Here is a 12,059-nt window from a genome sequence, read left to right on the forward strand (position 1 = left end):
GGAAACGTGGGTACAACAGAGGGCTTTGCAAGGAAGAGTCGCTCCAGAGCGGGGTTCACACTACAGTGTACAGCTGGGTCATTGCCCTGGCATCTGTACTTTAGCGCAGCCTTCACATGTTCAAATTGTCTCCGTCTGTCGAGCGACCATTCATTTCCCTCAACATATAAACTCTTCACAGGGGACGTCCGGAAGGCACCGGTGGCGAGTCGGATGCCTTCGTGGTGGATGGGGTCCAAAACCTTCAATGCTGAAGGCCGCGCCGAGCCATACACGACACTCCCGTACTCAATTACTGATCGTACAACCGAGTCGTAGACCCGTAACAGTATGACTTTGTCAGCTCCCCACGATCGATGGGATAAAACGAGTATGTTGGAGGATTTCAGGCACTTCTGCTTTATGTAGTTTATGTGTGGCACAAAAGACAGCTTCTTGTCAAACACCACCCCCAGAAATTTTTGCTCATTGCAATCGAGCGACATTTGACGTCGCTCGAAATCCTGCTTCGTCTGTCAAGCTGTCCACCAGGAGTCACTCTTCAGAATGCAAGTCGGCCCTTACAGTGAGAACGTGACAATCGTGTTCTGTGTCGCCATTATTACACCAGACGCAACGCTAACAGTGACGACATGTCGCGCGGCGTCTCCTACGAACCAGGTGAGAGTCAAAATACGTATTGCGTGCTAAGCAGATTTGTTTTTTCTTAAATTTATTCCGTACCTTTCTCTTCTCCAAACAGGCTTAATTGGTCCCGGGTACGCTCTGAATCATGCGGCCACCGTCCCTTGTCCGCACCATGTACACGCACGACTACTTTCCGTTAGTATTCCGCGTATGCATCGACACGGCCTATTCTGACTCACCTATCTCCATGAACTTGTCGTGGTAGGATAGAAGATCTGCTCCTCGAAGTAGGTTGTGAAGCTCCCCTTCTGCCCCATCCGCTGGAGTGGACGTTGCTGAAACTGTCGTTTTTATTCTTAGATTCAGACGCACTTTTCCATCGTCGGAAACGACTGAAGGACTAATGAGGCAGTAACGTAACTGTCGGTTGAGTAAGCTCTTTAGAGAGGAATGCAGCCACTTGCAATTCTATCTAACTATCCTACACTTCTGCCAAGTTATGCATATACGGAGAGCCAGGCGTTCCCACAATGGCCTACGCGATCGTTGCTTCCATATAGGAGATTCGTGCACACAATTAGAATCATTAGAAAGACTTACGGAGATTGCAGAAAATAGCTCGTTAACTCATCTGCTTGTGAGGCCGGACTGAGGCCTAGTTCAACGAAACGCCATCTTTCTATACGGACATTATGTACTGCGCACGCGTGCCAACACACGGTACATGAACAGACAGCCTTTTCTTCAAATTTAGTTTTCTATTTACCTGTGTCTGGTTTCCACTCTGCCAGTGCTTTCTTGAACCTCTTGACGTGAGGTGGCTTTCTGGCCATATCTACCATGTTGATCAACTCCTGGAAATCGTGTCCGCTGGAGTCACGAAGCTGCTGCACATTGTCCCCGCCTAAGGGCAAATCCGTAAGTGAGGTTAGGGTGGACAGATGCCTTATCAAGACACGTGACTTCATGCGTTGTTGTCAATGTGGTTGCCGCCGTATGTGTCCGAAGTACGGATTCATTTCGAATACCTAGTACAGTGTTGCCCGTAATCTTTAATTGTAATTTTCTAATTAATTGTACTGTCGATTGGAATGAAACTTGCACAGTTTTTGTCCTGGTGGCTTGGACTATCGAATAGCCACACTAAATGACATTTGATCGGTGCTGCTTTACAGTACCTTTAATATATAAGCTGTTTTCGGGAGGGGAAGGTCACCAAAGGAAGCTACAAAGCGGTGCAGAAAATTACACCATCGATCTTACGTACGCGCTTCCGGACCCGACAACCCATTTAAGCGGGTCTTCGGTTCCAAGGTGAAACTTGTCTTTGCAACATATTTCTGCAAACGAATTACGTCAATATCAACACATCCCTCAGTGTAGACAACCTTGGCACGCGATGTTTTGTACTGGGACCTTTGCCTCTTCGCGGTCGTAGTAAGAAAATAGGCATTCTAGTAACATCGGGGTTTGCCTCGAAAGGGAACTCTGTTCAAGGAGTACCTTATCATTCGTCCTATACTGAGAGTTACTCAACTTTCGCTAAACCCCATCGCATGGGACAGCGTATTTGGCTACAGTCTCAGAGGAGGACGTGACCGACTCCTGCTCGCATGGTACAGGGTTTCGAACCCATGACCTCGGCAGCGGTCACTCCCGACCTGTTGGCTCTGCGTGGTTGACGACGAAAGTGTCACGTCCCTGATTGACGTGCCCGGTGATACAAAGTTCCGTTTTGGCTCACCTATCTCGATGAATTTGTCGTAGTAGGAGAGAAGGACTGCTCGTTCAAGGAGTTCGTGAAGCTCCAGCTCTGATTTATTTGTCGTAACGGTCGTCATCGTCTCTGCAAAGTAGGAAGGTTTTTCAGGGTGTGGTTCACACACGGGAAACATAGCGATTCAAAAGATGGCATATCTGAGGTAAGATGAGCATTGCAAATGATGAAGCCGTCTGGAGTTAATCTATAGAAGAAAACGAGTCTTTGTACTGCCTATACTGCGTTATTTACGCACTAGTGTGTTACACTATATATTTACGTTTGTTATGTATCTCTCTTTCCATCAAGTTGTAAAAAATAATAACAATATGAAAGTAAAGGTAATTGCGCGTGGAAAATTCGCACTGATAATACCGCAACTAAACCAGCCGTGACATCACTGAAGACACCTTCGAAGACGTGTTTGCATCTATTTCCGGTAAGGTCACGTGCTTGCGAAAACCAATCAGCGAGGCCGAAGCTCTCTCTTCCCAGATTTATTTATTTATTTATTTATTTGAAAGATACTGCCGGCCATCTCTTGATGGCCATGGCAGAGGAGGTGAGTACACTACATACAACACATACAACATACAGCTATACACAGTGCAAAATGTCAAGCGTTAAACATCTGAAGGCAAGAAAGAAAGTTAGTCTACAAGACCTTGTAAAAACTGGGTTGGTGATGAAATTTGTGTAACACAAGAGGGCAATTTGTTCCATTCTCGTACAGTGCGAGGAAAAAAAGAAAATTTAAACACATCTTTATTGCAACGAAACTCACGGATTAATTTACTATGTTTCAGTCTTGTGGATCGGCTCGAATTGTAAGTTAAGTAATCGCAGAACTTGAGCCCATTAGTACTGCTGACTATATCGTGCAAAAACTTGAGACGCCGAATTTTCCTTCGTTGAGCCAAGGTTGGCAAACCAGATTTAGCATAGAGTGAAGTCGAAGATGTGTGCTGACCATATGCATTATATATAAATCGAAGGGCTTTTTTCTGCACAGATTCTAGCATGTTAGTATGCGTCTGTACGTAGGGATCCCAAAGAATATCCGCAGATGGCAGGGATCGAAACAGTTTGCTGAAGATGACGCGAATAAACATATTCGAACATCTCTCAGAATATTATGTCAAACAACCAGTCACATAACCGAAGTAACTTGAAATAAACGATTTGCGAGTAACATATCCAACGAGTAAAATATTTTCCGCTTGGATTCGTAAAAAATAAAGAAAACTACTACACGAATGACGATCATCTGATGAGGCCTATTTACTTCACATCTGGAGTCCAGAAAGTCCCTTTAAGGAATCTGTTCTATGTTCAAAATGTTTATCTAGCGTCAAATTATACGCAACAGCATACGCGTTTTTACTTTTCTTTTTTCCGTGTTCTTTTTTTTTTTTGTCAGTCGGTCGTTTCTGGTAAGTGGGAGGCTCTGACGGGACTTACCTTATTGCGCGTTACAACCGTGTGCAAGAAGGTGACCTCCCTGGGAGCCCTCGCTTTGATGGCACGTGTTGACGGGTGGTTGATCGAATACCTGCTACGGTAAAAGAAAACGTCAAGGCAATGCGGGCTATGGTCCCCGTCAACTATGTTATCTGGCTGAATGCAATACCACACAATGGAGCGTATAATAGTATTCGAGTCTTACAAACCTTTTTCTTCAGTACTTTTTTCAAGCACCAGGTAGATCACTTGTCAGTCTTTGTACCCTGCGCTCATCGTGCCCTGGCTCCGCCGAACACTTCAGTTACGATCGTCGTCGATGTTCCCACGCCGGACCCTTGGCCCACCTGCAATGTGCCATGTGACTTAAGAGACATTCTCATGGTGATCTTGCATGGTGTGGTCACAAGTGTGGTGTAAACTGTGTTGTCTCACATTCCATACAGGGCTTGCTGCATGCTTTCTAACAACGACTGGCGTTCACAAATTCATGCTCGTCACTGCGTTGTGTTGAAGATCGCCTCCACAACGTATTCATAAAGTGTCCGTAGTCTGGCTTTTAAATGGCATGTCAGTAATGTCATTCAGGGTTAGTTTCACCAACAGCAAGGCCCTACCGGTTTAACATAACAAAAAAAATTAATTTTCTGTCGAATAGAGGACCATCAAGGGGAGCTATAGGTTTCAAAACTGCACAAATATAAAAATGTGTATTATAATATGTATCAATTAAGCTAGAAGGGGAAAAAATTATATATTACAACGTCTATGTGCCCTATGTGAGCTAGTCACATCACGGTGACTAGGAAAGAGATAATTATCTCTTTCCTAGGCTCGAGAGGGTACTTCACGTGATGCCTTCATGGGTTCTTATCGTCTTATCAGTTGTTTTTCTGCCTGCGGACCACCCAAGGTGACCTTTCCTAGCGAGGACATCATTAAATTTACACTTTATATAACAAACTATGAGCAAAAGTCGCCAGCAATTGTTCAGAAAGACACCACCAGACACGGGAAGGGATGGCGCAGGGAGATTGTTTCCCACTGCGGATGCAACAAAAATGGTGTTGAGACGACAAGGTGACAATGATGGGCGAAGTACGCAGTTATTTAGGGATGGTAGCATTAATGACGAGCGTTCCAATTAACCGCAACACAACCACCGAGAAAGGAAGAAAAAAGCAGACGGGAATTCTGAGCGACCATCGATGAGAGTGACGCTCTATATTAATCGAAGGAGAAGCAAGGGCGCGCTTCGGTGATGCTTGGGGAATTTAACGAACCACCTTTCCGGATGCAGCGTACGTTATTTACTGTGACGATACAGATTAATAGATAATGAGTCGCAGAGGAGTAGCAGGATAAGCAAAGACAGACGCAAGAAAATCCCGCTTCTAAAAATACGCTATACAGTTAATAAAAAACAATTTACCAACACAGTGAGAACAGTAAAAATAATCGCAACCACATAGTGAATCGCTACAACGCAGCATAAATAATAGTGAAAAATATACGTATTGGGGACCTCACCTCACTTTAGACTTCCAGTGATGTTCACGTGAAGAGATGAAGGTCCATCGATCACCTGGCGGAGTCTGAAGCGACGCATATGGGAAACCTGCTTATGTGGAAGGCAGATAAGGCGTTATCTTTCACCGCGCCTTTGTTTGTCGTGCGAGTAAGTGTCACCTCCTGGTGTGGGAATGTGGGTTTAGAGTAGCACTGAAGGAATAGAGTTACACCACTAAGTGCAAGAAGCACGTAAATCATAAATCGTCGCTGAACTGGTAGGGTAGTATATTATAGAAGTACGACATAGTTTACTATATATGATAACATTTAAGTAAATGTTGTATGGCATGTAGTGAACTCACATTCATACTTTGTGCATTGGTTGCAAGAGCAGAGATGACGTCATCGCGTATGGTTGCTTCGGAGCAAGTACCCTACACTCGTAGAAATGAACTTCACCACATAGCACGCTCCTAGCCAACCATAATCCCGAATGACAACGTTCTCGACCCTGATTTGTTTAAAACCACAGGAGAGGCCGGCACAAACTAGGCTCCTCCTCCCGTTTTCAACAAATCTAGGACGAGAACGTTGTCATTCGGGGTGGTGGTTGGCTAGGAGCGTGCTATGTGGTGAAGTTCATTTCTAAGAGTGGAGTAAACGAAGAAAGTCACTGAAAAGGTTAGCCAGCTGTAGGACCGGAACTTACGGGCGTGAAGGCGCGCGGCACCCAAGGGGAGGCGGGGCCGGGAGAGGGGGCGGAGTCAAGGGAGGGGGCGTGGTCACGCTGGATGATCAGGATTGTGAAGCGCCTGAAAGAGAGTCCGGATCTGCAGTGCTAGAGAGCGCTCCGTGATAGCCGGCACGGCTAAACCGCCCCGATCACGCGTGAGATACAGCTGTGACCTCCTGACCGATTCAACTGAACCAGCCCACAGGAAATGGAACGTGTTGCGAGTTATGGCGACCCGAATGACTGTAGGTGGCAGACATACACTCTTAAAAATGAACTTTACCGCATAGCACGCTCCTATCCAACCATCATCTCAAATGATGTCGTTATCTGCCCTGATTTGTTGAAAACAGGGGGCGGACGCCTTTTTTGTGACAATTATGAACAGCATAAGTGTTACAGAAAATGCGTGCGCTCCCCGTTTTCAACAAATCAGGGCAGATAACGATATCATTTGAGATGATGGTTGGCTAGGAGCGTGCTATGCGGTGAAGTCCATTTTTAAGAGTGTACGGCGGCGAGGAACTCGTATTGCCAACTGTAGGATGGGACAAGCGTAAGCTTACCTGTTGTATTTTCCAACTGTTTAATTGATATTACATCAGAGTACATAGGAGCATAGTTTCCATTACGGGAGTCTGGGCCCGACTGACGCGTTGAGCGCGTGTTACACTGTGTATCTTCTGCTTCTGGTTGGTGTGGTCGATCCGCTACCATGGGCTCTGGAACAGCAGAGTCATTTGAAGTTAGTCTGCGGTGTTCTTCTCGAGCGTTTTGACGTTCGCAGGCACCCGGTTTCAGCTGGTCGATGTGCCGGCGCCAGATTTTGTCACCAACCTTTACTTCATAGGACAATGGTCCGTAGCGTCTGAGGACAAGACCAGTGGTCCACTTATCAGTTCCTCTGTAGTCACGAACAGAAACATGTTGTCCCGGTTCAAAGTAACGTTCTCTGGAATGTCGGCCATATAAATAAGCGTAGAACTTCTGTACTCCCCAGACAATGGCTAGGGCCTCTTTGTCAATTTGTGAGTAGTTCTTTTCTTTTCTCGAGGAAAATGCGCTTGGCCTTTCCGTCCCATCGGGCATTTCGTGAGAAAGAACTACGCCGAGACCATGTGGTCCGGCATCACAAGCGAGACGGAGTGGTAGCTGCGGATTGTAGTGGACAAGGATTGTGTCAGACGCAATAATTTCTTTAGCTTTTTGGAAGGCTACTTTGCAGCCTTTTGTCCATTTCCACTTTGCAGATTTTTCCAAAAGTGCGTGCAAAGGTCGCAAAAGGTTTGCGATGTCCGGAATAAATTTTCCGTAGTAGTTGATTAGCCCAAGAAAGGAACGCAGCTGGCTGACGTTTTGCGGTGCTGGAGCTTCAAGTACAGCACGGATCTTGTCTTGGGTCTTGTGTAAACCTTCGCTGCTGATCTTGTATCCGCAGTACACAATGCTGTCCTGGAAGAAGGAGCACTTCTGCAGGTTTGCTTTTAGTCCAAACGATTCCAGGCGCTTGAGGACTTTCGAAAGATTTTCGAGATGATCCTCTTCAGTAGTACCACTCACTAATATGTCGTCTTGCGTTGCATGTGTCATAGGAACACCCTGTAGAACTTCTTCGATGGTGCGTTGCCAGATCGCAGGTGCGGGAGCAATGCCAAACACCATCCTGTTATACCGGAAGAGTCCCTTTTCTGTATTGATAGTTAGCAAATGCTTGGACTTCTCATCCACTTCCATTTGAAGGAATGCTTGCCGGAGGTCAATTTTTGTATATTTCTGACCACCAGATAACTTCGCGAAAATGTCCTCAACCAGTGGTAAAGGATACTGATCCACGACTAAGTGTTGATTGATGGTGCTCTTGAAATCTCCACACATCCTGACTGTCCCATTGGGCTTTACTACAGGAACTATGGGAGTAGCCCATTCACTGACATTGACTTTGGTCAGAATACCTTCCGATTCCAGTCGGTCCAATTCGGCAAAGACTTTTTCCTTGAGTGCGTATGGAACTTGACGAGCACGAAGGAACTTGGGCTGAACATTTTCCTTCAGGTTTAAGGTTGCCTTGATTCCATTCAACTTCCCGATGGAGTCTTCAAATACGGCCTTGTGAGTTTCTAGAATCTGGTTCAGCTTATTTTTGACTTCTTCTTGAGAAGCTTTCGTTGCAGTCGACGTCTTGAAGATTCCATTTGTTTCTTCAAGCAACTTGAATTCTTGAATCCACTCTCGGCCAAACAGTGCTGGTCCTGGGGTTCTTGCAACATAGAGTTGGAGCCTTGAACATTTCTCTCGAAATTTTACTTGAACTGTGGCTACGCCATCAGGTACGAAGCATTCACTTGTCACAGTTCGAAATTTCATGGAGGGAGGTTCCAGTGGAATGTGGCTGAAATGCTTCGAGTAGACAACTTGGGGTACAATAGTATACTTTGACCCTGTGTCCATTTCCATTGGAATTACATGGCCCTCAATTTCTGGTTTTAACCAAATGGGCTCACATCCACCACCAGTGACATGCGCAAGTAGCTCTGAGTCAATATCCTGGCGAATGGTTCCAACATTTTCAGCCTTTGATGCATTTGTGGTGTCCTTCTTTTTTGTTTGCTTCGTTTTAGCTTCAGTGGACGACTTCTTTGCTGCAAGATTTCTGCAGGCGGGACGTATATGACCCTTCTTGTTGGCTTGTTGTATACCGAGGCATACAGCGTCGAGGTATCGGCATTTCGAAGGAACATGACCCTTCTTGTTGCAGCGGAAGCACTTCTTTTCCTCGTCTCGAACTTTCGAAACACTAGACGCGGCTCCGTTTATGCTTTCTCTTTTGGTATGTAGTTCCTCCACACGTTTGGCTGCGAGCTCACATGACACCGCTTCTTGAAGCGCCTTTGTCAAGGTCAAATCCTTCATGGTGAGCATGCGCTGTTGAACAGAGGTGCTTCGCAGGCCACAGACAAATTTGTCTCTAAGGGCTTCGTCAAGGAATGTGCCAAAATTGCAATGTTCGGAGAGTTTACGTAACTCAGCCAAAAACTCACTTGCTGATTCGGACTGTCCTTGAACACGATTGTAGAAACGATGCCGCTCTGACATTTCCAACGGCGTCGGAGAGAAATAGTCCGTGAGGTACTTTTTGATCTCGTTGAACTTTAACTCCGAAGGCTTCTTTGGGCATGTCAATTTGCGGAGAGTGTTATATGTTTTCGCTCCCATGCTGGTTATAAGCGCTGCCACTTTCTTGTCTTCTTGAAGATTGTTGAGGACAAAATACTCCTCTACACGTTCAACGTACGAGGTCCAGCTCTCGACGTTTTCATCGAAGGCATCAAGTCTTCCGACAAGGGGTGCACTCATTTTAGTACCAAATTCCTGTACTCACAGTTGGCAGACCGATGATTCTACGTCGTAAGACACATGCGATCAGTCTTCCATCGATATCGGAGATCCCATCGGTGCGAGAGATGCCATCCTCGTCGCCATTTGTTGTATTTTCCAACTGTTTAATTGATATTACATCAGAGTACATAGGAGCATAGTTTCCATTACGGGAGTCTGGGCGCGACTGACGCGTTGAGCGCGTGTTACACTGTGTTGCGCAATATCCCACAGTTGCCAGGGGCGATCGTTTATCTGCCGATATCAGCCGAACACGACATTACCCACATCACGCTTCAAGCTTGTGTATTGGCATCGAGGCGGAAGACCAGTCACAAGGACTGGCTCCCATATAACTATCTCAACAAGCTAGGACTAAAACTAGAACTAGTGCAATGCCAACTCCTGCTTGTGAAATCACGTCACGTTAAGGATTGCTGTTCGTGCTTGTCGTCGCCATGCAACAGAGCAAGACTGCGGAGAGTTGCGTACGGGATAACGGCACGAAAGAAAGTAACGCTTAGTAATGAACAACGTACCTTCCATGCGTTTCTTCGAATAGCACGCTTCGAATAGCACGCGCAAAAAAGCTTCAAGCTTGTAACTGTTACCGCGGCGATCACCGCAAACGCGAAATCCGAGTTTGGCGACTGTTACATAACCTCAGCGCCAGTCGTTCAACTTTACTGGTGTGGCGGATGCGTTTATATTAAAAATGTTCGTCACGGGTGCTCCCCTAGCTCAAGGCGATGACGACGACGCATGAAGTTAACTGGTGCCGGCGACACAATTCTGTGAAATATTCTGCCTAGGATCATACCTAGGAAGGAACGCGACCATGTGAGGCCGACAACGGCAAGCCCTTTTACCACCACCACCACCACCATCTAGGAACGCGTGCCTTACGGTAGCAGTTTGAATCAGTGGTGTCGGCGTGACCACCACTCCTAGGAACCACAAGCCACTCTAGCACCAGGCCACTACCAGGTAAGCGGGAAAGTGATGGGAAAATCAATGAACTTAAAGGGACCATGATGATTTCCGTGAATAGCGAATACTCTGCAGGACAACGTTCTCACGATGCTTTACTATCCAGTAGATACATCGACCTCTAACTGTATTTAGTACAACTGGGGCGGAGTTATCGGGCAAAAATAGCAGGGCGTGACTGCTGGATAATTGGCTTTGAAAAGGGCTTACGTCATAGCTATCCAATTCTCTGAGCCAACTGTGAACGACGACGATGACCGCGGGACCATGCGGGTGCATGGTTTTGGTTTGGACAACAACGACGTGGTATATCTGCCGTCGAAATCACTCGAAATACGGCGAAAGGCAAATATCAGAAACGGAGGAAGAGACTATGCGACACACACAGCGTCTATGAATCGTTCGGTACTATGGAGCGATCACTGTGAGGCAGTTGTGTGTTGTATGAGAGACTAAATGTGGTTGTGATGTTTGTTACATGAGACAGCGCTGGCTTAATTAATGAATAAATGTTCTCGTGACTGACGCTTCAGGTACAGTTGAGAAACGTTCGTTACGGCAGTTACAACTAGTCCCGCCTTGCGAGGAGAAGGGGTTTCTTGAGAAACGGTGCAATGATACAGCCGCCGATGGGGCTGTCTGACGTTCTATCGCTGGTGTCCCCAGTCTCGGGGGAACGCTTTTTATGCGAGGGAGTGACTGGACACCACAACTACTCCCCTCTTACTTGACGTTATTGGATTATCCTCAGATCTGTGCAGTGATTGGCCTTGCGTGTGTCGCGTGGTGAAACTCTATCCGGAGTGTCCTCAATAATGAGTTCTCAGTTGTATAATTCGTATTTTCTCATATTTTCAGCTCAAAGTAATACATTTACTCGAAATAAATGTAAACCCGTTGAACTGTATTGCCTGTGTTAGGGATGCACTCGCAGATGACGACGCAGGAAGGAGTTGACAGTATGTGTCGCAGGTAGTAGTCATCCATTTTGTCCAACGCCTTCGTCGAATGAGACTCGAAGGAGTCTGCAGGCAGGAGAGCAACATGTCCGTGCTTATTATACTCCGCAGATAAGTGTGATTGAGATGAGGACTGTATGGGGATCACTCCTGTGCCGAGATCAAATCACTGAGACTTCCTCTGCTCCAGCCGTGCACCATCGTTGCTTTGTGAGCTAGCGGCGAGTTTCGTTGAAACACGTATGGTTCGTTACCGAAAATGGAAATTGATCCGAGGGACCAAATGCTTCTTTAGGATGTTGTTCATGTGATTGTCCTGGTGGATCTTTACTCCTGGACCGACGAGCTCTCCAGCACATCTGACGCTTCTATTCCATCATCGCCGATCAGGACTCGAGTTCGAGTTGATCGAGTTTCAGGCGTCTACATCTCTTTAACGCTGGGGCAGTATCCATCGAAGAAGGAAATGCAAGGAGCGGCTCATCCTTCCAGACTGGCATAGCCGCCCCCTAGCGGTCGCTCGGGTCAAAATCGTCATTACGTCCTGTCCACCACGTGATCCTCTCTAAAGTTTCGTTTCTGCGAGACTTTGTTTCTCGCGCTGCTCACCGTGTGATTTCGCTTTCCGAAAGCCATTTATTGT

The 12,059-nt window shown here is 46.4% G+C and overlaps 2 protein-coding genes across 6 annotated transcripts in view; one reads left to right on the forward strand and one right to left on the reverse strand.

Moving 5' to 3' along the window:
• LOC135376106 (uncharacterized) overlaps positions 1 to 5,738 on the reverse strand; it is a 28,768-nt gene extending 23,030 nt beyond the window's left edge. The window contains exons 1-6 of one of the 5 annotated variants that reach the window (XM_064608681.1): positions 5,722 to 5,738; positions 5,378 to 5,465; positions 3,848 to 4,194; positions 2,372 to 2,473; positions 1,394 to 1,531; positions 867 to 968 (exon numbers count right to left, since the gene is read on the reverse strand). In XM_064608681.1, the coding sequence (XP_064464751.1) occupies positions 867 to 968; positions 1,394 to 1,531; positions 2,372 to 2,468 (337 nt within the window). In that variant the 5' untranslated portion in view covers positions 2,469 to 2,473; positions 3,848 to 4,194; positions 5,378 to 5,465; positions 5,722 to 5,738. Of the gene's footprint in view, positions 1 to 866; positions 969 to 1,393; positions 1,532 to 2,371; positions 2,474 to 3,847; positions 4,195 to 5,377; positions 5,483 to 5,721 lie in introns of those variants that run through there. The other 4 variants (XM_064608683.1, XM_064608682.1, XM_064608680.1 and 1 more) reach the window with 4 other exon arrangements.
• The window catches only part of LOC135376108 (uncharacterized), a 114,499-nt gene that overhangs the window by 93,581 nt on the left and 8,859 nt on the right, over positions 1 to 12,059 (forward strand). The window lies entirely within an intron of this gene.

The sequence above is a fragment of the Ornithodoros turicata genome, unplaced genomic scaffold, assembly GCF_037126465.1.
Source record: "Ornithodoros turicata isolate Travis unplaced genomic scaffold, ASM3712646v1 ctg00001033.1, whole genome shotgun sequence".
Taxonomy (NCBI): Eukaryota; Metazoa; Arthropoda; class Arachnida; order Ixodida; family Argasidae; genus Ornithodoros; species Ornithodoros turicata.